This window comes from Vombatus ursinus, unplaced genomic scaffold (assembly GCF_900497805.2).
Source record: "Vombatus ursinus unplaced genomic scaffold, bare-nosed wombat genome assembly UNPS02014801.1, whole genome shotgun sequence".
In the NCBI taxonomy this organism is placed as follows: Eukaryota; Metazoa; Chordata; class Mammalia; order Diprotodontia; family Vombatidae; genus Vombatus; species Vombatus ursinus.
The window spans coordinates 25,820,671-25,847,983 of NW_020954579.1; the positions used below are offsets into that span (position 1 = coordinate 25,820,671).

Below are 27,313 nucleotides of genomic sequence, written 5' to 3' on the forward strand. Positions count from 1 at the left end.
AGGGAGGGAGGGAGGGAGGAAGGGAGGAAGGAAGGAAAGAAGGAAGAAGGAAGGAGAGAGGAAGGAAGGGAGAAATTGAAGGATGGAAGGAAGGAAAGAAGGTAGATAGGAAAAGAAGAAAGGAAAGAAGGAAGGAAGAAAAGAAGGAAGGAAAGAAGGAAGAAAGGAAGGAAGGAAGCATTTATTAAGCACCTACTAAAACATGCATTGTGCTAAGTGCTTTACAAATGTTGTCTCATTTGATCCTCACAACAACCCTTCAAGTTAGGTGCTATTATCTCCATTTTACAGCAGAAAAAACTGAGACAGATAGAGGTTAAATGACTTGGTCAGGGGTCACGTGGCTAGTAAGCATCTGAGGCCACATTTGAACTTAGGTCTTCTGACTCCAAGCCCAGTGTTGTCCCCACTTCACCTGCCTCTAGGCAGCTGGCATTCTGCACACCAGGAAGCAGCTCAGGCAAGGTGTACTGGGTTAAGTTGATCCTTTAAGAAGCCAGAAGACCCTCTGGTTTCCTTGCTACTTGAAATTTTAAAATGATATAGCCAAATAATATAGCTAAGTTCTTACAGCCTGCAGGGAATATTTTTTTTCTGAGTTCCTTACCTGATAACTGAAGGGGAATGAGGAGCCACATTTTGTATGCTTTTAACTTTGATGTTGATTTTTTAAACAATCTCTTAATTAGTAAAGTGTCATTTATTTTATTTTATGGTCCACAAGAATTAGGGAAAGCAAGTGAAGCAGTTCTCGTGGCACAGCAGAACATTTATTGAAGAAACTAAGGCATGAAAGTGAGGAAGAGCAGTAATCCAGCCAGCCATTTAGAAAGGCTGAAGCAGACAGTTGACCATAACTGGACTGAAGCAGAGTGCTGACCATGACCCAGAACTATGGTGGTGAGATGTGCAGAGCCCAGTCCACAGTGTCTTACAAATACAAACCATCCCCACCCACCAGCCTTTGCTTTCTAGAAACCATCCTGGGAAGTTTTGTTTATCGATTGAACAATTTTCTTCCCATTGAGGAAAAGAGGAAAAGATTCAACCCTACCCACTGAAGCCATCACAACCAGCAAGTGGAAGCCTGTTTATTTAAATGCTTATTTGTATTTCTGTGTTATCACAGCAACTATTAAAGAATATGGGCATTAGCAGTAATTTTAATCCAAGACAATATATGTGCTGTCTGAGATTGAGAGAGGGGAAACTAACCCAGAGAGGAAGAGATTTTTCTCAGGTCGGGCTGAAGTAATGGTAAGTCAGAGAGAAAATTTCTTCAATTTTACTCATCTCTGAGCCTAGCCATGTGCCTGATTGCCCTTGAACTTAAAGAGAAACTTAACCTATAAATAAGTCATCAGTAGTGATGGCATGGTGTGCTTTGTTCAGGCAACCACCCAGCTCTTAGCACCCAACCATCTCCAACCTGGCTACATACAAAATGGCCCTTGAACTTGTATAGTCCCATTCTACTTCTTCAGTGAAGGCCACAAAGTAGAGGAATAAAACAAAGAATCCAATTTAATTCTATTAAAAGTAAGCCAAACAATTTCTCAAACCTTGTTTAGGTCAAACTAACTTGGTCTGTTGGGTATAGGTCAATATAGCTGAATGAGAATTATTTATATCATCTCACAGTGGTTGAAATATAAACTCCACAGAAGAAAAGAATAATTCATTCAATCTGGATTTAATCAAGGCCTATCTATGCTATTTGCTGTTTAATTGATTCATAGAGATGTTACTAACTCACACCAAAATGAAGAATTAATGAAATTGCATAGACAGCTCACGCTCCAAGACACTTATGCTTCATTTATCTGTGGTTTTGAGGGTAAATCTTTGTGAAGCAATGGAATGGTGCTGAGGAATTGAAATGAACTGGCAAATGTTTCCACTGTCTACTTTACCACTATGAAAATGATAGTGTTCTAAATATTTGAGTCACTTAGCTATAAGAAGGAAATTGAGTAAGCTATGAAAAGGAAAAGTCTTAGAAGAGCTGAAAGAATGCAATAGAGAACTTAGTTTTCCTCCATCTTTGATTTTAAGAGATACAAATATTTCATACTGGATTTTGAATTTTTAAACAACTTCAGCATGGTTGTTTGTCTGATGCATCTGTTTTCCAGAAAGCCCAAGAGCTGTGTTCTATTGAAAGAAAAAAAGGAAAAGGTGGTCACCCTAAGTGGATGTACAGTTCTTAAGGGAGCTTATTAATTAAATTAAATCAAATTAAATACACATAAAAACATATTAAATATATAACTGCACATTTTTAAGTTACATAAAATGATTTTGATACTTGAATGAAGCTATTTTGTTTGAAGTTTAACTCAAGGAAGAAAAAATGTCACAAATGGTTCTATAGTTTAGGGATAAAAAAATAAGAGGATCTAGATAACTGAGAGCTAGGGCTTAAACATACACATGTATGCACCCATGTGCCCACACATTCACATACACACAGTGTCCCAAAATTCTTAGTGCAATTTAAAGCTATAGCTTGCCCTACGACTTTTGGGACACCCTGTGTGTATATATGTATGTGTGTAAATATATGTGTACACAAAATTATGTGTATCAATATATGTATATTTATATATACATATGCACACCTTTTTAGACCTATAATTTAATCAGTATGAGGAAGTCCAAGTATATAAATTTCATCTATTAATATAGATTCAGTATTTTCTCATAATTTAGTGTCTTAGAGAGAGTTCTCTGGGGGCCCTTAGAGATGTCCATGGTCACACAGGGTATATGCAAAAGAAGTAAGACTGGAACCCATGTCTTCCTGACTCCAAGAGCAGCCCACAGTCCACTACAACACATTGTCTCTCACATAGATAGAAATTCCATTTCATAATCATTACCATAATGAATGGAACATCTGTCTGAGGGCTATGATAAAAGCCTGAAAAAATTGCATCTGTTTCAGGACTATGGATTATATTGAATTTTTGTCCAATTCTTATTTTCTTCCTGCTGATTTCTATTTGGGCATCACTCTTAGATGCAACACAGAGCCCCAGCCCCCAGATGCCATAGTATATTGTGATTAGTACTAATTTATTCCAAATTAGGCCCTGAATAGCGTGTTTCTTAGTATTATGCTGGAGCCAGCTCTTCCTAGCTCAAGAGAAGTAATTGTTAAATTTCCAGCTTGATGGAAATCAGCAAAAACTACAAACCAAGGCTTGATTTATTGTTTTGTTGATTGTTCAGACTTAAGAAAGGGATGGAGAAAATGCTAATAATGCAAATTGAATTTAAAAATGTGGCATGCATATGTTTTTCCCCCAGAGAACCGTTTGTCAAATATTTACCAGCACACTCATGGTATATTCCAACCTCATGCATATCTTTTAAGAAGAAAACCCAGAAAAAAGTCCTTCCACAAAACTCTTTCCCCTTACCTCTTCCCCACCCCAGAAAGAGGATTTCAATAGAGCACCTCAAGAATCAGAAATTGGGGGAGTGCTTTTTTAAAAAAATCATGATTTAAATAAAGGCATGTTTATCAAATTTGTAGATGACATAAAGCTGAGGGGTTCTGAATGACAAAATCCCAAAAGTCCTGACTGGCTACAACTTTGAGCCAGACTTGGGGCTGGTAAGATGAAATTTAATACAGATAAATGTATAGTCTTGCTTTTTTAAATAAATGGCTTCCCTAGTACAACATGAGGAAGGTGTGACTATACAGCAAATCAGAAAAAGCTTTGAGAGTTTTAGTGCACTGCAAACTCAATATTAATTAATAGGATTGGGGGCAGCTAGGTGATAGAGCACTGGCCCTGGAATCAGAAGGACTTGAGTTCAAATCCAACCTCAGACACATAACACTTACTAGCTGCATGATTCTGGGCAAGTCACTTAATCCCAATTGCCTCACCACCCCCCCCCCCCAAAAATTGATAGGATCATATGGCAGTAAAAATGCAAACGTGATGATGTATTTTCCCCCCAGATATATGATTCATTTGTGAAGGGCATTTCCTCAGCAAATAGAAAGGTTAAATTACTTACAGGGGAGAGAAGAGGTGGAGAGGGTCCACATGGCCAGGATGGATTTCTCAACCACTACCCTAAACTGTCTCTCAGTGTGAGGTTAGGCCACACCAAAAGAGTCATTGTGTCTGGGACTAAGAAATGATAGTCTCCCTATAACCTACTCTAGTCAGGTCACATCTGATCTATGGCATTCAGTTCTAGGTGCCACATTTTAGGAAAGATATTAATTTAAAAATTAGAAAACTTCCAGAGGAAGACAACAAAGTTGGCGAAGGGACATATGTGAGGTTTGATTGAAGGAAAGGGGGACATTGAACCTAAAGAAGAGAAGACTTAGGGAGTGCACAAGAGTCTTCACATATTTGGAAGGCTATCCTGGATAGAAAGATTAAAATTAATTTGTTCTGGAGGGAGGAACTGGGAGCTTTGAGTAGAAGTTACAAAAAGGCAAATTTAAGCTTGACAGGAAAAAAAAAAACTTTCTAACAAAGCCATCCAAAAGTAAAATGAGCTGTCTTGGGAGGAAATGGGTTCCCCTCACTGGAGGTTTTCAAAAGGAGTTGATCACTTGTCAGGTATTTTAGAAAGAATCCTTTTTCAGGTATAAGTTGTATTGATTGGCCTTTCAGATCCCTTCCAACTCTGAGATCCTGTGATTCTGCCTCTTTGAAACAGCAAGCATGGGCTAACAGCAGAGGTACCTTTCAGTGCAGTTTGCATTATCCTTTTCAGGGTAGACAAGAGCAGCAGAGGTAAGAGCTAGGAAGCATTCACTTCTCATCCCCTGACTTCCATTCTTCCTGTCTTTCTACAAACCCAATGGCATACTAGAAAATGTTTAACAACTAGCTCTTAAGAAAAAATCTATATACTTTTAAGTTGAATATGCATTACTAACATTTTCTCCATTATTTTCTTAAGTCTAGAAAATCAACAAAACAATAAACCACTCCCTGATTGGTAACATATGCCAATTTTTGAGACATAAATGCTCACATTGAAAATTTAACAATTAGCTTTGGCTCCAGCATTCTCCTGTCCAAAAGCCCAAATTACATATACTTCCACAGACACACACATTACATCCACTTTCTCAGAATTTGAGTATAGGACTCTTAACATTCCAAGTGTACTTTCAGTCTATAGGAAGATATACACAAAGTGCTATGGCTGAAACAGCTTCTTATTCCCATGGGACAAAACCCCCAAACTGGACATTTCAAGTATGAAAAACTCATCTCCTTGACTTTAAGAATTATTCCCATTTTCCTTCTCTTTCCTCTTTCTTGCATGCCAAGCATGCATTTGTGTACATATGCATGCGTGCACACACACACACACACACACACACACACACAAATATACATCTTTTTTTAAGTCTTTTTTTTTTTTACTGGAACTTTTAAAAAATTACAGGAAAAACAAATAATAGAAGATGAAGCATTCAATTGACTTTGCTACTGATTCTTGTATAACTCCAATTAACGAGTCAGACTTTTAGAGGTGGAAGGTATTTTATAGATCATCTTGTCCCAATCTGTTGTTTAGAAATTAGTGGTAGGAACCTCAATGATAAACAGATGTTTCTGAAGATGAATATGCCCTAGGCCCTAGGCCCCAACTACTTGCATCATATCCTCCCATCCCCCACCACACACTTAACTCCCTTACCTCAAACACTTCGTTAGGGTGGAAATAAGTGGAGAGGAGTGGAATTATTCAAGAATAATTCACTGTGAAATGTGACATACTATTCAGAGTACATAACAAAAAAAAATTATGTTATCACAAACATACTATGGTCAGGAACAAGAAAAAATGAACACTGCATAATTTGTGATTTCTTCCATAAAATTTAAGCTTTTGAACTCACCTTTGAAGCACTTGGGAACTTCAATATTCCCATTTAAGCATTGAGCATCCTCAGTGTAACTGCATTTCCTTTCTTTATCTTTACAGAAGAAACTAATGATTTCACCATGCAACATTCCATTCTTAAATTTATCTTGGATGTTCACCTTCTCTCCTTTGTATAGCACCACAGCTTTTTTAACAGGAATTTTACAAGATGCTAGAAGAAATAAGATTTGTGAATGATAGTCAAATTAAAGAATGTTTGGTGAAAATTTCCCTTGAGGAGGGTGTAGATTATGAGTAGGTCTGTGAAGTGAATTGGGGAATGTACTGAATACCATGTCCTCAAGAATTTGCATGGTAAAATTATTGTTATTTTCCTCCAATCAATTCAACCTCTAAGAAGGCATGGTGTGAGGCACCAGAGATACAAAGATTAAAATGGACATAGTGCCTGCCTTCAAAGAACTTACTTACATTCTAGTAGGGAGATAAGACATGGGCTAAATAACAATAACACAAGTTAGAATATGTTAAATATAGAATAAAGTACTCAAATAGATCGGCTATTTATCTGTCTGAAAGATCCTTCTAATGATTTAGATTGTAACTCACAGATGCCTGTTTATCCTATGAAAATCTTGTCCATTTTCTCTCCTAAATTCACCACAGAAAGTTTACCTAAAGCCCTGGAGCCCTTTCTTCATTTCTCTTGACATGATGAAGGTGACAGTAGAATATTCTGGCTGACCACTTGCAATCTTTCATTGACACACCACATGACCAGTTCATCTTCTCTTCCTATCGTATTTTCCTATGGTTTTGTTTATTAAAAATGCCAAGATTTGTATGATTCCCAGCAGGATATATATTAACTGGTCATTTGACAAGAATCTCACATTTAGGGTGAAAACAATTAAATTAAAATTTATTTTGTTGTTGTTCAATCATTCCAGTAGTGTCCAACTCTCCATGACCCCATTTAGGGGTTTTCTTGGCAAAGGTACTAGAGTAGTTTGCCATTTCCTTCTCCAGCTCCTTTTACAGATGAGGAAACTGAGGCAAACAGGGTTAAGTGACTTGTTGAGGGTCACTGCTAGTATCTGGGGCCAGATTTGAACTCAGGAAGATGAGTCTTCCTGATTCTAAGCGTAGTGCTCTATCCACTTTGCCACCTAACTGCCCTTAAAATTTATACATGGTCTAAAAACTGTATGATTCTTAATATCTTCTGTATCTTTCTTATCATTCTGCCACTGTCACTGCTGATGAGGAAGGATGGGGGAATAAAAAATTAAGAGCCAGTTTGCATTTTTGTTTCTTAGGCTGTGGTAGCTGAAAAAAGTTCATCCATCACCGAGTAGCTAGCTTCCTGGTGATGTGTTCCTCCATAATTAGTCTTACTTTGTTGCCAGAGGCATATCTCAAGGCTTTTTAGCATGGAAGAACCTCTCAGACCTTAAGTGGAGCCATACACTCCAACACCCATAGTTGTTGTTGAGTCATTTTTCAGTTGTGTCCAACTCTTCATGACTCCTTTTCAGGTTTTCTTGACAAAGATACTGGAAATTTGCTATTTCCTTTTCCAGATAACTTCACAGATAAGGAAACAGAGGCAAACAGAATTAAGTAACTTGCTCAGGGTCACACAACTACTAAGTGTGCTTTGAACTCAGGAAGATGAGTCTTCTTGATTCTAGGCTTGGTATTCTATCTGCTGCACCATCTAGCTACCCCTCTACTATAGTACAGGGGTACTAAAGATGAACCTATTGAAAAAGTTATATGACCACTGTAGAAAACTTTTCCCAACTATCAGTTTATCACCAATATTTTCAGGATGGTAAAGGGTCTTGAGTTCATGCTATATATGGATCAATGAAAGGAATGGAATTTACTTAACATGAAGTAAAGACTTCAAGGGGATATGAAAACTGTATTCAAGTATAAAAGAAAGTCACGAAGAAAAATATCGGCCCCAAGAAAGAAATGAGAAAATTCACCTCCCTCTTTTCATTAAATAGGTAGAGACTATGGGTACAGAACATATCAGACACAGTCACTATGGCAATTGGTTTTGTGTAACTGTTATTCTTTGTTGCAAGGGAAGGTTCGGTGAGGGAAGAGAGAATGAATGAGGGGAATATCTGGAAATGACTTTGATATAAAAACTAAGCCTATATAAAAATAATAGGGATTAGTCTAGTTCTGCTTGACCTAAGAAGAAAGCTTTAGTAACAATGGGTAGGAATTGAAAGAGGCAAATTTAAGTTTGATATAATGAAAAACTTTTTTTTTCCAAGCAGGTTGTAGAAAGGTTTCTTATTCAATTATGGGTTGAACTAGTTGGGCTCTGAGGTTCCTACTGACACTGAATTTTTATGATTCTATGTCTATGCCACCAAGTCTAATCCCAAGCAAATTTCCTATATATGAGGCCATTTAATGCGCATATGAAATTTGAATACTTTAGTACAAGATTGTAACTCCAATGGCATGACTATGGTATGGGTCATAGCACCAAGAATGTAATATGTAAAAGTGTTCTCTGAGGTAAATTCAAAGAATTTCCATGATGCAAAATATCTTCATACCTTTGCATGTTGGTGATGCTGACCAGGTTCCAAATTTTTCACATTCTACTTCTTCTGGCCCATCTAGGACATATGTCTCATGGCAGCCATAAGTGGCTTTGTCTTTATAATAAAGTACGTGATTTGCAGGATGATTTACAAATCCATTGTCTGGTCTTGTTGGAAATGGACATTTTACTTCTGAAAACACATACACAGAAGTATTTGTCAAAGAGAAAGAAATAATAATGCAATTGTGGTTTGTAATGTTTTAAATTTTAATTCTTTACTATATACAGCACTGTGCTGGCAAATGTTTAACAACCAGCTGTCTGAAGGAAAAAAAAATTTAAGCATGGCACAGTTTTAAGTTTAATCTATATTGTTAGCATTTTTCCATCATTTCCTTATGTCTAGACAATTAATAGAACAATAAATGAAGCCCTGATTTATAGTATTTGCTGACTTCTGAAGTGTGAATACTCACATTAGAAATTTAATAATCTACTCTCATGAGCCAGTATGATCTGACTCCAACATAGTGCTGACTACACCACAACTTTGTTGTGTATTCCAGAAAAAGTCATTTAATTTTTAGTATCTCAGTTTTCCCATTTGAAAAGCAAAAATAACTCATTTTCTTTCCTCTTTAAGGGCCTCTAGTGGTTTTATTTTAAAAACATTTAAAAATCTGTAATAATTAATTGTTGACCGTCAAACCAGTTGAACTTTGAGATAATTACAAGGTATTTATTACAAGTTATATATAGCTCCTAGCAATCTTTGTAGCACTTATTTTCAAAAGAAGAAAATCACATTCTGACTCTCTTGAATATGAAAATAAAAAATAAAATAGATTTATACATATCTCCCCACCCTACCCACAACATCATTATTTAATTTAGAAATAACAGAACAAGTTATTGCTGGTGTCCTCATTCTATGTAAGAGTCCTGCAGTGAAATACATAGACAGAAAACCTTTTTGTGCCCTGATTCCACCAAGATCAGCCTTCAGCAACATTGATATACAGTTAGCCAATGGGTTTCACTCACTGACTTTATTGGCCTTGGTCCTTATAAACACAAGTCCCTTATACCTTAAGCTATTTTTGCTTTGGAGTCATTAGATGGGTTTTTCACAATAAATACTACAGAAGAATTTAACTTTTCTTAGACATAAAAACTTATGCTTCAAAGTCCCACCAAGGCTTCACTCCACTTGAGCCACACATAGGAATGGACATATACTAGGTCTCTTCATTATGCATAAACATTTCATTTCCATAATCAGAAACTCTGACATTCCCTTATCTAACCATAATCTCCTCTCACTCCACCTCTTTCTATACTTCACCTCTCCTCTACCTGTTCTTAACCTTCATTGAGACCTCTAATCCCATCACCCCTCAGTATTTTGTGGGGCCATTACCCCCATCTGACTTTACTTTCTTCCTGCTCCAACTGTAAACCAATATTAGTCATTTCAACTCTGCATTGTCCTCTCCTCTTGAATTCTTTGGTCCCTTTCTGTTCTTTTCTTGCCAAATTTTAACCATGAATTATTGTCATCTTATATCATCTCTACTCCTATTCAGAAGCAGCTGAACACAGCTGAAGAAAGCCTCATGGGCTGACTAGGGAAACTCACATTACCCAATCTCAACTGGGCCCTCACTGCAACAATATAATCCTTTTATTCCTCCCTAACTAATTCCCTAGTTCACTCCCCACTGAAGTTATTCCCAACCTCCTTTTCTCTCCCCAAGTCTCTTAAATCTTCCCCAACCCTTTCAGCTGAGGACTTTATCTATTATTTTACTAAGAAAATTGATATTTTCCATGAGCTAGATCTTTCACTCTCACCTCAAAACCTCTTGATATTATCTCCCATTTTCTCCTCCTTTCCTTCATTCTCTGACTAAGAAGTAGCCTTTCCCTTTTCTAAGACAAATCTCTCTATCTATACTTGATCCTGTCCTCTCCCTTCTTCTCTACAGATTGTCTCCTCAGTCACTATCCCCCCAGCCCCTTGAATCTTCATCCTTTCCATATCACCTGGTTACTTCCCTACTGTCTTCAAACATGCACAAGTATCCCTTATCCTTAAAAACAAAACATAACAAAAACATTTCAGTAGACCCTATAATCACCTCAAGTCATTTCTCAGCGAAACTCCTATATGAAGCTGTCTCCACTCACTGCCTCCATATTCTTTTCCTCTTACTCCTCAACCCCTTGCAAACTGGTTTCCAAACTCACCTCTCAACTGAAACTGCTCTCTTCAAAGTTACCAATGACTCTTAATTGTCAGTCTTCATCCTTCATCCTTCACTGCCCATCTGCCCTATTTGACACTATTGATCACTTTTCTTCCTGTATGTACACTTTCTGAGTTTTTCTGACTTTATTTTCTTCTGGTTTGCCTCCTACCTGACTGACTGCTCTTTCTCAGTCTTTACTGACTCATCTCCAACTGTATTACTCAAGGTTCTGCCTTGAGCCTGATTTTCTTCTTCCTTTATAATCTCTCTCTGCCACCTCATCAGTTCCCATGGATTTAACTATCATCTCCATGCAAATGATTTCTAGATCTATATGTCTAGTGCCAATCTTTCTTCTCAGTTTCAGTCCAATACAACCAATTGCCCCTTGGACATTTCAAACTGGATTACTGGAGATGTCTTAAACTCAGTGTGTGTCCTAACTGAACCCATTGTTTTTCCATTTAAAACCCCTCCTCATCCAACCTTCCCTATTTCGTAGATGACACCACCATCCTTCTAGGAACTCAAGTTCACAACCTTGGATTATTCTGGATTCCTTTGTTTCCCTCACTACACAGATCCAATTGTTTGCCAACTCTTGCTGTTGCTACTATCATACACATCTCTTGCAATGGACCAGGTATGTGGTGGTAAGTGTTTAACTAGTTCTCTTAAAATGTATGGCATACATTGCTATACCCTAAAATATTTTATATTTTAATTAATTTAATTACATTAAAATATTAAAATTTACTGTTGCACTTACCCCTGCATTCTGGTAGTTCAGTCCAATTTCCATGTTCTGTGCATCTAATTGTGTCATTCCCAAACATTGCATAATGTGGCAAACAGTCAAGGACTACTGTGTCTTGATAGAAGGAGCTGTTTTCAGCTGATGACTTAGGCAGTTTTAGTGTTGCAAAATTAGGTATGGATGGTGGAGGACAAGTTACAGCTGTAAAAAGAAAGCACAACAATTTCTAAATGACAAATTGAATCTTAAAACCCTGATCCTTTCAAAAAAGCAAAACTAGAAATAAAATGAAAAGAAAAGTAACTCATGCTGATGTTGAGACAAAAAAATTCCAACTGTAAGCTAAAATTAGTTTTAAAAGTAATGTAAAAGTTGTAGGACTCGTGAAGAGTAATTTTTTAAAATCCAAACTAGGTTAAGTAGTGGATCTGTGTCCATTGGACAACAAACCTGTTGCCTTAGTTTCTTCATCTATAAAATGAGCTGGAGAAGAAAATGGCAAGCCACTCTAGTATCTTTGCCAAGAAAACCCCAAATGGGATCACAGAGTCAGACATGACTGAAACCACTAAGCAAATGAGACCTGTCTATCATGGACTTTCAGTGAGATCAAGTATATCCACACTCATTTCTAAAAGTTAATGTTGAAAACTAAAAATTAATTAATTAATTTTTGAAAAGTATATCCACACTTACAAAATGAAAAAAAAATTGAGGACATCATTTAGATACTTTAAGAGAAAAAGTGTGTTAGTTGACATATTTAGGTTAAAGCTGAAATAGTTTTTTTCCTTTAAAAATCTGAATATGTATACTTCACTTTACAGAATTCCCAAAACATGTTTTCATCAAATCACATTATCTCAAAATCATAAAATCTAAGAGTTGGATGAAACTCTATCATTCAATATTTTAATTATTCCTCCAACCTCGTGTCATCTACAGAATTCATTAGAATGCCATCTATGCCTTCAACAAAGTCACTAATAAAAATGTTGAGTAGCACAAAGTCAAAGAAAGATCTCAGGGACATCGTATGAGATTTCCCTACAGGAAAACATGTATTCACTAATAACTAAGGGTCTAGTTATTCAACCAATTCCCAATTCATGTAAGTGTATTATTGCATAACCCATATGTCTATATTTTATTCACAAGGATAAATATGAATGAACTCCTTGAAAAGGCCACCCACAATAAGAACCTTCAGTTCCTTCCTCTCACTCTCTTCTAAAGTCACTACAATTGGTTTCTGACTTCAACATTGAAATGAAACTGCTATCTCCAAAATTATTAATGATCTCTTAATTGCCAAATCTAATGGTCTTTTCTCAATCCTCGTCCTCCTTGACCTCTCTTCATCTTTTAACTCTGTTGATCAATTTCTTCTCTTTGATATTCTCTCTAGGTTTGGGGGACACTTTGTTGTTGTTCAGTCATTTTTCAGTAGTGTCTGACTGTGCTCCCATTTGGGGTTTTCTTGGCAAAGATACTGGAGTGATTTGCCATTTCCTTCTACAGCTCGTTTTACAGATGAGGAAACTGGAGCAAACAGGGTTCAGTGACTTGCCCAGGGTCACACAGCTAATAAGTGCCTAAGGCCAGATTTGAACTCACGTCCTCCTGGCTGGAGGGCCATTGCAGTATCCTTTGCAGCACCTAGTTACATGTTGGGAACACTACTCTCTCCTAGTTCTCCAGCTACTTATCTGGCTTCCATTTCTTCCTCTTCTTCATTGGATCTTCAACCAGATCATGTCCATTAACTGTGAGTATCCTGAAAGGCTCTGTCCTGAGCTCTCTTTTTATCTCCCTCTGTGCTATTTCACTTGGTAATGTCATCAGCTCCCATGGAATCAATTATTATTTCTATGCTGATGATTCTCAAATAGCCTCTCTGGTGATCTCTATTCTCACATTTCCACCTGCTTATTGGATATCTCCACCTGCATGTCCTGTGGACATCTTAAACTCAGTATGTCCCAAATTGAATTTGTTATCTTTCCCTAAAAGCTTCCTCTCTTCCTAACTTCGCTACTACCTTTGAGGGTACCACCATTTTCCCAGTCACCCAGGCTCAAAACCTAGGTATCATCCTCAAATCCTCACTCTCTTACCCACCATATCCAGTCTGTTACCAAGGCCTGTCAATTTTATCTTCATCACATCTCTCAAATCTGTCCTCTTCTCTCTCTCTGAGGTTCTTGTCACCTCACAACTGGATTACTGCAAAAGCCTGCTGGTTAATCTCCCAGCCATAAGTCCATTCTCTACTCCATTGCCAAAGTAATTTTCCTAAAGTGCAAGTCTGATCATGTCACACCCTCCCTTCCCCTACATCCAATCAACTCCAACAGCTACCTATCACTTCGAGGATCAAATAAACATCTCTTTGACATTCAAAGTCCTTCATAAACTGTGCTCCCTACCTCTCCACTCTTCTTATACCTTGTAACACCCACCCCACACACACTTTGATCCAGCGTTACTGACTTTGCTATCCCTCAAACTAAGCACTCCATCTCCGGCCTCAAGGCATTTTCCCTGGCTGTCCCCCATACCTAAAACTCTTTCCCTCCTCATCTTCTTCTCTTGCCTTCCTTCAAGTCTCAGCTACATCGTATCTTCTACAGGAAGCCTTTCTTGAGTCTCCCTTAATTCTACTGCCTTCCCTTTGTTGGTTACTTCCAATTCATCCCATATACAGCTTGTTTGCTTATAGATATTTGCATGCTGTCTCCTCCATTAAAGATCTTTGACAGCAAGGACTCTTTTGCCTTTCTCTGTATCCCCAGCACTTAGCACAGTGCTTGGCACATAGCAGGCATATTAAATAACTACTATGTGCCAGAGTCAGGGTTAGAATGGTCACTTAAGGTAACTGACTGAAGGCATGAATAAGAGACTCTGTCAAATGTTTTGCTTGAAATCAAGATATAAGCAGTCTCTTGATTTATGCAATTCTGTACAAAAAAAGAAAATGCTGTTATCATATGACCTCTTTATCAAACTATAAATTGATCTTTAGTAGTCATAGCTTACCTTTCTAAATTCCCACTAACTGTCGCATTAGTAATACATTCTAAAATTTTGCCAGGAATCAAAATTCAGGCCTGTTGACAACTGACCAAAGTTCACCAGTTTTAATGCTCTAGGGAAATTGACTATTGAGGAAATTCAGACACAGATCATTTTAAAAAGTAAATAGTCAAACCTTAATTGATCTGTTGTGCATGTCTGGAATTTAGGATATCAGGTTTGTTTGTTTATTAACTCCTGAATTTAATTCAGTTCTCTACTTTCCTTAGTTGAGATAGAACTCATCTAACAAGTAATTAATAAAAGTAATAATAAAATAGATTTATATAGTGCTTTAAGGTTTGCAGAGTACTTTACATGTGTTATTCACTTTCCATGGTAGCCCTATGAATTAGTTGCTATTATTATCCTCTGTATACAGATGAGGACTTTTAGACTGAAAAAGGTTGCGTGTTTTGTCTGGGGTCACACAAGAAGTGTGGAAGGCACAAGTGGAACTTCAGTGCTCCTGATTTCAAGTCTAGCATTCTATTCACTACACTCCCTAAATGCTTCAGATCTAAAGAATGATTGTTTGCAAGACAATTCTTTGCCCTACACATGACAACATTATACTTATGTAAATCTACAGTTATATTTCCTCTTTCTCTGTGCCCTGAAACACTGGCCTATCTGTGATTGCTTTGTTGCAACTATGGATGCAAAATCAGTAACTCCTGTTGGAGGCATGACCCAGTGTGGAAGGGGATTGGGCCTCAACCTGAGTGCTCTCCATGATTTTCCTAATTATATAGCATCAACTCCCATGGATACAATGGCAGCTGTAAAAAAGTATTGTAGAAATATTGGAAGTTTCAGCCATAGCAGCCACTAATTCTAATAAACGGATTCTCTACTCCAAACTAGATAAAATTTCAGGTATGCAGCCATATATGGTTCCAAAATGATGTTGTTGCACTCTTCTGAGCCAGGAAGGGAGAATTCAGAGGAACTTTCCCAATAATAAGTGCTTACGAGAGCAGTTGGGTAGTGGATGGCTCCATCTTCCATCTTCCATGCACTTCACAGAAGCAGTTCCATTGAGATAAAACCTTAAAAGGGAGAAATCATTTCATTATGGATTGAGATAATTTATTAATAATGGAGCATAAATGTCTTCCAGAGCCATTGAAAGGGAAAATGTACCATCTCTAAATAAGCAATTTACTTGCCCTACAGTAAGTAGTAAATAAGACTCTCAGCATATCAGTAAATACAATGAATTCTCACAAGAGTTGGGCAATAAAGGAAGCACAATTCTCATGCTGTAGACAGATCACTAAAGAACAAGATGATGATGATCTTTGATAGAATAATAACCCAGAATTTCCCATCTGTATCACTAGGCAATGTTTCTAACTTCTTTTATGAACCAGAAAGTACAAATGATAGGCAGTGTAGTATACTCAATAAAGTGGGTTAAAGTCAGGAAGACCTGGATTCAAGGCCTGCCTCTGAAATATACTAGTTATATCAATATGGGCAAGTCATTTAACCTCTCAATTAATGCTCCAGACCGCTATAAAATTTTAAGTGACAAAAGCTGCTGATGTGAATTGGTGAAGGAAGTTTCCATGTAAAGGAATACTTATTAAGCTTAAGCCTACTGTGTTCCAGGTACTGTACTAAGTATTCTACAAATATTCTCTCATTTGATTCTCACAACAACTATGGGAGGTTTACTAGAATATTTATTCTTAAGGACCGTTGTCAGTGTCATCACAATATCTTTGCTTGAAAAGTTTGTTGTTCAGTCATTTCAGTCATTTCTGATACTTCATGACCACATTTGGGGTCTTCTTGGCAAAGATACTGGAGTGGTTGTCCATTTCCTTTTCCAGCTTATTTTATAGATGAGGAAAGTGAGGCAAACAGGTTTCAGTGACTAGCCCAGCATCACATAGCTAGTAAGCACCTGGGGCCAGATTTGAACTCATAAAGATGAGTCATCCTGACTCCAGGCCCAGCATTTTATTCTATTCACTGAGTTGCTTGAAAAGTAAAGCATAAATAGAAATCTAACTTGCGGAGGGGTGGAGCCAAGATGGCGGAGGGAAAGCAGTGACTGTCTTGAGCTCTCTCCCAAAGCCCTCCAAATATCTAAAAAAATGGCTCTAAACAAATTCTAAAGCAGCTGAGCCCACAAAAAGACAGAGTAAAACAAATTTCCAGCCAAAGTCAGCCTGGATGGTTAATCAGAAAGTTATATTGTGCCGGGCAGGGAGAGGAGCTCAGTTCAGTATGGGCGCACATGCTGCAGTGACCCTGGAGCAGACCTCAGAGGACTGAATCGCGGGCAGCTGTGGCAGTTTCCAGACTTCTCAACCCAGGAACGCCAAAGACATTGTGGAAGGTCAGTGGAAAAAGTCGGTGACTGCAGTGAGAGAGGAGCTAGGTCTCAGCCACAAGTCTCGAGCGTGGCCTCTGGGGCAGTGGCTTTTTCCGGAATTTCTGGCCCACAGACTGAGGGGAGCAGAGGGGGATTACAGGAATCTCTTTGCCAGTGCTGAGGCAGGAGTCTCTTGCTTTACCGGTGCTTGGATCTGGGTCACAGTTCTGGGGGGCGGTCCTGGGCCGAGGAGGAACACTGGTGTGGTGGAGCTTATTCTGGAGGTGGAGAGGAAACACCTCGCCCCTTATCATACCACCTTGGAAGAACTGAAAATTTACAGGTCCCTAGAAGTACCTCTGAAAACAGCTGTACAAACCCCCAAAGCTTGGGACAGTACACTCTTCACATTGGAAGCAGACTTTTACCTTAACAAAGAGTTTAAAACTCAAGTAATTGACCAGGATCATGAGTAAGCAACGCAGAAAGTCAGACTATATTATCTTACTTTGGTGACAAAGAAGATCAAAACATACAACCAGAAGAAGACAACAAAGCCAAAGCTCCTACATCCAAAGCCTCCAAGAAAGATGTGAATCAGTCCCAGGCCTTGGAAGAGCTCAAAAGGGATTTTGAGAAGCAAGTAAGAGAAGTAGAAGAAAAACTGAGAGTGATGCAAGAAAATCATGACAAACAAGTCAACAGCTTGCTAAAGGAGACCCAAAAAAATACTGAGGAAAATAACACCTTAAAAAATAGCCTAACCCAAATGGCAAAAGAGGTCAAAAAGCCAATGAGGAGAAGAATGCCGTAAAAAGCAAAATTGGCCAAATGGAAAAGGAAGTCCAAAAGATTACTGAAGAAAAAACTTCCTTAAAAATTAGAATAGAGCAATTGGAAGCTAGTGACTTTATGAGAAATCAAGACACTGTAAAACAAATCCAAAAGAATGAAAAATTAGAAAACAATGTGAAATATCTCATTGGAAAAACAACTGACATGGAAAATAGATTCAGGAGAGAGAATTTAAAAATTATTGGACTCTCTGAAAGCCATGATCAAAAAAAGAGCCTTGACATCATCTTTCAAGAAATGATCAAGGAAAACTGTCCTGATATTTTAGAACCAGAGGGCAAAATAGAAATTGAAAGAATCCACCGATCTCCTCCTGAAAGAGATCCTCAAAGGAAAACTCTTAGGAATATTGTAGCCAAATTCCAGAGTTCCCAGGTCAAGGAGAAAATATTACAAGCAACCAGAAAGAAACAATTCAAGTATTGTGGAAACACAATCAGGATAACACAAGATTTAGCAGCTTCTACATTAAGGGACCGCAGGGCATGGAATATAATATTCCAGAGAGCAAAGGAGATAGGATTACAACCAAGAATCACCTACCCAGCAGAACTGAGTATAATCCTTCAGGGGAAAAAGTGGTCATTCAGTGAAATAGAGGACTTTCAATCATTCTTGATGAAAAGACCAGAGTTGAATAGAAAATTTGATTTTCAAATACAAGACTCAAGTGGAACATGAAGAGGTAAACAGGAAAGAGAAAATCATAAGAGACTTTTTAAGGTCGAACTGTTTACATTCCTTCATGGAAAGATGATATTTGTAACTCATGAGACCTTTGTCAGTATTAGGGTAGTTGGAGGGGAAAAAATTATATGTATGTATATATAGATATAGATAGATCGATAGAGAGCACAGGGTGAGTTGAAGATGAAGGGGTCATATCTGGAGAATAAAATTAAGGGGTGAGAGAGGAATATATTAAGAGGAGAAAGGGAGAGGTAGAACAGGGTAAATTATCCCACAAAAAAAAACCAGAAAAGAAAAAGCTCTTACAGTGAAGGGGAAATGGGGAAAGGTGAGAGGGAATGAGTGAATCTTATTCTCATAGGATTTGACTTCAGGAGGGAATAACATACACACTCAATTGGGTGTGGAAATCTGTCTTACCCTACAGGAAAACAGGGGGGGAAGGGGACAAGAGAGTAGGGGAATGATAGAGAGGAGGGCAGATTGGGAAAGGGAGTAATCAGAAGCAAATACTTCTGAGGAGGGACAGGGTCAAAAGAAAGAATAGAATAAATGGGTGGGTGGGATAGGATTAAGGGAAATAGAGTTAGTTTTTCACAGCATGTCTACTATGGAAGCGTTTTGCGTAACTGCACATATATAACCTACATTTAGTTGCTTGCCTTATCAATGAGAGTGGGTGGGGAGGAAGGGAGAAAATTTGGAACCCAAAGTTTTAAAAACACATGTTTAAAAAAAAACATTTTCACATGCAACTAGGAAATAAGAAATACAGGAAATGGGGTACAGAAATCCATCCTGCCCTACCAGAAAATTGAAGGGGAAGGGGATAAGAGAAGAGGGGGAGAGATAGAAGGGAAGGCAGACTAGGGGAAGGGGTATTTAGAATGCATGCCATCTTGGGGTGGGGGGAGGGGGCGAGATGGGGTGAAAATTTAGAACTCAAAATCTTGTGGAAGTAAATGTTGAAAACTAAAAATAAATAAAAATTACCATAAAAAAAGAAAAAAGAAAAGTAAAGCATACAAAATCATAAGATAATATGTTTAGAGATGGAAGGAATCTTGTAGAACATCTAATACAATTCTCTCTATAGAGAGCTGAGGAAATTGAAATTCAGAGAAGTTAAATGACTTGCCCCAGGGTCATATAGGCATCATATGATACTCCACTATGATATGGCATGATATTATCCTGGCTTCTTAAAGGTTATTGCCAGCAGAATATAAATCTCTGCAAAGTTCTACCAAGTGGGAAAGTCTATAAATACAGATTGGTCTTGAGTTTTACATTTGTTACCTGAAGACTAGCCTAAGTTTGGAGAACCTTGTCACCACATTGGTGGTAGAGTGATTAATCAGTCAGTCATCTAGTGATTTTGCTCAGGGTCACACTGCTCCTAAGTATCTGAGGCTAGATTTGAATTCGGCCTCCAATGTTAAAAATTATAATTATGTGTACACATATATAACTAATAAATGTTAACTCAGGAAATGTTAATAATGCAGATTATACTTTAAAAGTATACTTTTTTGGGGGGAAGAGATCTGGTTTATAAACATTTATGGGCACATCATTCATTACCCTCCCCGTCAGTGTTTGCCATTTAGTTTTCCTGTTCTATCAGCTAAGCAGTCTTATTTGCCTCACAGCTACAATTCATCCCTAAAATCTTTTAATCCTGAACCCTATTATTGAGACTTCATCCAGAATTTAAATGAAGTCCTTGTGTTGTTTCAAGGTTTTAACTCTACCTCTTCCACAAAGGTGTAAATCAGAAATAGGAAAATTAAATCTAGCAATCATTATTACATTTTGCCAATCTTCCTATCTCTAGTCTGTAGTTCAATAAACTAAAATTTATTTGCTTTTAGCAAATAATCTGTCATCACTGTTTTTAATCCTACCAAAAAAAATTCCAAAAGACAGAGAAAGAAGCCCAAAGGTGAAGAGTGATTAATCCCAAACTAGATGAGTCAGTAGAAATTTAATTTGGGGCACTTGATATGTTTTTCCCCTTGTCCTAGTTGAAGGGTACAGAAAGGAACCTTTTAGTTAGCTAATTTATTCCACAGGATTCAAATTTTGGCTCTGCCACTTAGCATCTCTGTGCCCTTGAACAAAGCACTCTCCTGGCCTCAGCATCCTCAACTCTAAAATAAGGGAGTTGGACCAGATAACCCTTGAGGTCCCTTCCAACTCTAAATCTCTGTAGATGAAAAGTCTTACCCTTTATTGCAAGTAAAGTTCACAGAATTAGGGTATTCAAAGGCTGTATAGCGCACAGATCCATGTTCTAAAATTCCAGCAAAAGGACATACTCTGGCTGTAATTTGAAAGATAACAAAAATTAATATATTTTCATGGAATTTTCCCTTAAAAGCTAATACATAAGTAATTTTTATGATAAGGTAGATTCAACTGATTGACAAGAGGTCATATAATCAAAATTATCAGATCACAGAACAATTTACATTATAACTTTTGAGTACTTAATTATTGACCTAGATTGCCACAGAGTTGGTCTAGATAACTACCACATAGCTGCCTACATGCAGCATCAAAAATACTGGATTTTCTCAACTATATCTAATACATCTTTTTTTTGCATAGACAACCTAAGGGTATTTTCTAGCTTTTAGAGAGTAATAGGGATGAACGACAGTTGAAAAGTTGCAAACTTATAGGTATATTCTCACTTCGATGTAAAAGCAGAATGGTACAGTATTGCCTCAGTAACTTCTTGCCTTGTACCCATTTGATGTTAAGTTGAATTTAAGGCAACTTTTTTTTTCAATCTTGTCTTATAGTTTCACAAAACCTCCAGGTCAATGATCTCTCCATTTTTTCCAAATAAACCCTTATTTATTTCTCCTAAAATTTTTCCCAATTCTTGTTCATTGTCACTCCTTCAATTTCTTTATTATCAGTTGTGTCTATGCACTCCCATGGAAAACATAATGGGTCCCAAAGGCTCCCCCACATTCCTGTTGGGAAAAAAATGATATAACCTAAACAGCTGACTTACGTTGACATTTCAGGGTGTTGATGGGCCACATTCCAGTGAGAGGGCATGTAAATTTTCTCATTCCCCCTCGTGACACATAACCAAGATTGCAAGAATAAGAAATTTGTTCCCCTGGCTCATAGCTCAGTTTTAATGGAACAACAGTGGAAAATGGTAGCTCCTTTGGCTTGGGACAAGCTGAAACAAAGCAAGGAAAGAGGACTTTCAGTAGAACCTCTGTGTTTACTCTTTAAAAGCAAAGTACAAGAATAGGAACCATGTTTATGGAAATGGAAAGACATACAAACATGTATAGTGAAGTAGGCAGAACCAAGAAAATAATATATGTAAGTAACCAGAAAACTTTTGCTTAGTCATTTCAGTTACATCCAACTCTTTATGACTCCACTTGGAATTTTCTTGGCAAAGATACTAAGCGGTTTGCCATTGCCTTCTCCAGCTTATTTTACAGATGAAGAAACTGAGGCAAACAGGTTTAAGTGACAGTGCCCAGGGTCACACAACTAGTGCCTAAAGCCAGATTTGAACTCAGGAAGATGAGTCTTCCTGACTCCAGGCCTAGCGTTCTGTCAACTGAAACAGCTAGCTGCCCTTAGTTTTCTAGGAAACTAGAAACACTAAAATGAAGTTAAAACTTGAGTAATTGAAATGAACAATCTTGACTCTAGAGAGGAGATCAGAAAATACACCTCCATTCTTTTTATAGAGAGGACAATGGAAATATATAAGTGCTATAAGCAATGAAGAAATAGATAAAAGATATGGAAAGAGTTAGAACTGATGCAGAATGAAGCAAGCAGAACCAAGAGAATAACTTCTATTTTAACATGAATATTATAAAATGAACACATTTAAGGATGTTTATCATTAGTTTTACTTAATTGTTTTATTGTGTTACAAGAAATATCTCATAAAGTGAAAGTAATCCATAAGTATGATATAAAAACAAAAACGAGTAAAACAATAATACAAAAAAAAAGAAGGAATGGGATAGTGCATACGTTAACAGGCTTGATCATTGTATTAGATTGCTGTTTGTTGTTTTTAACTCTTTTTGTTATTAGGATAGGGTTAATAAAGAAACAGGGTTTATCCAGAAATGACTGTAATATAAAAACACATAAGTAATACTTTTTAAAAAATTAAAAATAATATATAAATATTAAGTTTCACAGCCATTCTGTTAGTTTCCTGTTTACCCAGTGCTTAGAGAAGAAAAAAAGGAAAAGTGGTCTGAGTTTTTGTTTGATTTCAGTTGAATAAATGAGATATGGGATGGTTTCCTCATAGATGCAGTGGTTTTAGGGAAGACTATTAAAAGTTCTGAGAGACATTCATACCTCCCCTGGGGGAAAAAAAAAGAATGTATCCTTCAAACACTATTTTTTTTAACCTAAATAAGCATCGTTAATCACATATTTATGTTGTAGTAAGGCTTAAGCCCATAGTAAGTAAAACAAATTTCACAGTACAATGTGGTTAGGAAAGGAAAACAAACTTAATCTAGGAAAAATATCTTAGAAAGCACTATACTGATTTTAATTCATCAATCATTTATCAAGTGCACATTCTGAGCTAGGCCCTGGGATACTAAGAAAAAAATAGTTTCTGCTCTCAAGAAGCCGGTTAGAGAATCCTTTATCTTCCAGTCAAGTGATAAATATTAATGCATACTTAAGTTACATGGCACTATGTAAAAGTAATGTAATGTGGCTGTAAGTAAGAAAACTATCTCTTTTTGGGGATCTGTTAATTCAGGGCAACTTCAAATGCCTTCATCTCAGTTGATCAAGGCAACCCTCTAAGATCATAAATTGCAAAATGGTGGTTTTCTGCATTTGATGGAAGGAAAATTTTCTCCCTGGGGGTTCTCTAGACCAATGAATCACAGAACCAGGATCCCCTTCCCTCCACCAAAAGGCAGATATTTGACATTTAAATCTATATTGTCCTTCAAAATAGGATGACATATATATATATGTATATATATATATGTATCTATATATATATATAATGCTGCTTGCTAAGTTTAGCTAATAACAGAGAATTAGGAACATTAGAGTATGAGTTCAGAGCAGGAAAGGCAATTATTAATCTGGAAGCAGGAGTGATGTAAAGATGTCTGGAGACTTCTGTTCAGTGGGACCTGATAGGAGCCAAGGTCCTATAGCTGCTCAGCTAGAAGAAGCAAAACAATAGTTATTTAGTCCTTGATGGTCAATTCTCCAGAAAACTGGAGAGGAAGCTAGCAAAATCTAGTAAAATTGGCTTCAAGGAACTAGTAGAATTTACATTAGGATACAAAAACCAAAGTGAAAGAGAGAGGGAAAGGTGAGAGAGAAGCTGTCTTTTGGAATTTGGAATGTGGAAGAAGCCACATAAGGGAGGAGTAAGGAAGACATGAAGGCTTGAACCAGAAATGTACTGGAACCAGCTAGGAATAGCTGAATGTTAAATTTTCAGTGTGAGTGTTTTATACCTTGTAAATCAGCAATGCTACAAATTAGGATTTGATTTCTTGTTTTATTGACTGTCTAGAGTCTAGACTTAAGAAAGTGATGGAGAAAATGTTAATAATGCAGATTAAACTTAAAAATGTGTCCTGCATTCATATTTTACTCTCCCCACCCCAGAGTCAATAGTTAAATATTTATCAGTACATCACTGCCTGAAACCCAGGGGGAATAACTGACGGAGATTCCTTTCTTGTTGAGAGTTTGTAGGAGGCAATCTCCCAGGCCATAGCCAAGAGGAGGAGAGAAGAGGAGGGAAGATGAGGAAAAAGAGAGGAAAGAGAGAAACATTTATTAAGTTCTTATTATACATCCAACACTGTGCTAAGTACCTTACAAATATTATTTCATTTGATGCTCACAACAGTCCTGAAAGGTAGGCAATATTATTATTACTATTTCACATTTGAAGAAACTGAGGCAGTCAAAGATTTGCCCAGGTTTACACAGCTAGTAATTGAGGCAAAACTTGAACCCAGGTCTACAAAACTTTATTCCCAGTCCACTGTGATATCTAGGTGCCTCTAGGGTATGCAAAACGAAGGTTATGTAAGCCATGAAGAATGGAGGTTATCCAGGGTTACACTTGGAAAGGTCTAGCCTAAATCCAGGCGTGTCATACTCCACAATTCAGAGCTCTGTGTGGTAGAGTGGAAGGAATACCTTGACAACTCTAAATCCTGTGCTAAGTAGATTTCAGGGGATCAAAGCACAGCAACCATGGCCAGCCAAATCCACAGCAACAGAACTAGAATTCATACTCACCAGTCAAAATCAGGCAGAAGGAAGTGAAATAGACGGAAGCCCAAGCAAAGTATATTTACTCACATTTACAGAGTGCTATAAGATTTACAGAGGACTTTCCCCACATCAACTCTGTGAGATGGATAGTAAAAGTATTATGAGAATTTCCAAGCAAGGAAACTAAAATCCATAGAAGTTAGAAGTGACTGGTTCTTAGTTATAGGAGTGGCTGAGCCAATGCTCAAAATCAGCACCTCTAACTCCAAGAGTAGTGGTTCCACAATACCATACATAGACCTAGCATTCCATAGTTGGTGCGAAGAATTAAGATTAAATAAAAGAATCTGGTTGTTGTAGGATTATAGATTTTGATCTGGAAGAAACCTTAAAGGTTATTTAGTCCAACACCTTCATTTTATAAATGAGGAAAGTGAGAGCCAGAAAGGTTAGGTGATTTGTCCAGCATCACATAGTAAGGGAGAGAACTGGGAATCCAGCTCAAAATATTCAAAATTTAGCTGCCCTATGGCACTATCCTTTCTATCTGTTATTGATAAACTTTCCCTTACTGTATATATCCTGAACTGATTTTAAGTCTTCCTTAAAGTATTTTAAAAATTAATATTCTATTATAAGGGAACAGGGGAAAAAATGAGGGAGCCAAGAATGCCCCTGTGGTTTTCTTCCTGTTGGGTACCTGGTATTTAGGAAACCCCAGAAAATTTAAGGGGGTGGTACGGCAAGAAATGTAAAAGTGGCACCACTGAGCAGGATGTCCGTTTTACCACACTCCTCCAAAACTATCCTCTTCACCCTACTAACACAAGTGCCTAAAGTTCCCTAAGAATTCATTGCCTTAGTTTGAGGCCATGTTTCTAAAAGAATCACTCATAAAAATACATGCATACTTTGGAAGGGTCCCAAACTATTCCTTTCTCAACCCTACATACCTCAGCTTGAGTTAGTTATTTGGAATGGAGAGATGAGTCTTAAAAGATTGGAACAAGCTTTGACAGAGGAGGAAGGAGATAAAGGTCTGCAGTTTGTAGCTGTTGAAAAGAGGACAGGCTAAGGGGTATAGGAATGGGTAGCCATTGGGACTTCAAAGAAAGGTTAAGGGCACTGGATAAGCTGGAAGGAAAAATGAAAGAAGAGAAGAAGAACCTAAAATCCATCCTCTATAATTACAGTCTTGCCTAAGGCCAGCCCTGCCATTGACTCTCTCATCAGTCTCTCTAATATTTTTACAATAAAACCAATAGAAGACAATTTTGACTGAAACAGTGAAAAGAAAGCTGGTTTGGGTATCAGAGGTGATTGTTGTTTGGTCTCATCTGCCTCTCCATGACCCCATGGACTTTGTGCATGATGGTTTCTTGGCAAAGATACTGGAGTGGTTTGCCATTTCTTGCTCTTGTGTGTCCCCATTTTATGAGGAGCTGAAGCAAGTAGTGGTTAAGCGACTTGTCCAGGGTCATACAACTAGTAAGTGTCTGAGGCCAGATTTGAACTCCAGGTCCAGTGCTCTATCTACTGCACTACCTGGTTGGTCATCAGAGGACCTGAGTTCAAACGTTAGCTTTGACACTTACCTTTGTGAACTTGAGCAAATAACAACCACTCTAAGTTTCCCTTATTTATAAAATGAGAGGGTTGGACTAGATAGATTCCAAGTTCATTTCCAGCTCTAAAGTTAGGACCCTATAAATTTTATAGAGAGAGGCAAGAACGTCTTCTTTACTAACGGAAGCCACTTTCCCAAAAGTGAGGTAGAATTGATGATGCAAATGTAAGTAAGGTCCTAAATTGTGTATTACCAAAAAGAAGCCTTCATTGGAGAGGACAGGTTTGGAACATAATCACTAAAAATAATAATAATAATAATAACAATAATAATAATAGCATTTGTATAATGCTTTTAAAATTTACATTTTACAAATGTTATCTCATTTCATCCTCACAACAACTCTGGAAGGTAGGTGCTAATTATCATCCCCATTTTACAGATGACAAAATTGAGGCAGAGAGGGGTTAAATGACTTGCCCAGGATCATACAACTAGTAATTATCTGAGGTTGGATTTGAACTTAGGTCGTCCTGACTTTAAGCCTAGCTCTTCATCCACATAATCAAAGTAGGAAAACAAAAGACAAATTTAAATGATCATTATTCTTAGATTCTAGCATATTACAGTCTGTGTAGCTATTTTCTTAGAAAAGACAAGTGTCTTAAAGGCTTATTAGGCCATTAGGTCATTAATATATAATATTAATTTCACTAGCAAAAATGTTCATTATGTAAATTTGTATATACCAATTCTCAAATTATCTTCCCAGCTATATATTATAAAAACCTAATAATACATGGAAATTCCATGACATGAATATTAGATATATCCCCTAACACCAACATTATAAAGGGACTTATCAATTTTTCTTGAATCTTTACAAGTACCAAATGGCAGGATGTATTAATTATTTTGCAAATTAAAAATGAAATACTTACTCCGTCCTGCAGTCACACAATGGCAAAGAAAGCTCACCAACAGGACTAACACAGGAGAAATCATGATGAAGGATTCTCACACAAGCAATCAAAATGGCCTC

At 37.3% G+C, this 27,313-nt stretch overlaps 1 protein-coding gene across 1 annotated transcript; it reads right to left on the reverse strand.

The window, feature by feature from the left end:
* Positions 1-748: 748 nt before the first annotated feature.
* Positions 749-27,313, reverse strand: APOH (apolipoprotein H). Its single transcript, XM_027872672.1, has 8 exons — positions 27,213-27,313; positions 21,451-21,627; positions 20,652-20,748; positions 15,524-15,600; positions 11,483-11,671; positions 8,472-8,651; positions 5,897-6,094; positions 749-2,154 (listed from the first exon to the last, which is right to left on the reverse strand). The coding sequence occupies exons 1-8, from the start codon at positions 27,274-27,276 to the stop codon at positions 2,099-2,101; spliced, it is 1,038 nt and encodes a 345-aa protein (XP_027728473.1). The 5' UTR covers positions 27,277-27,313; the 3' UTR covers positions 749-2,098.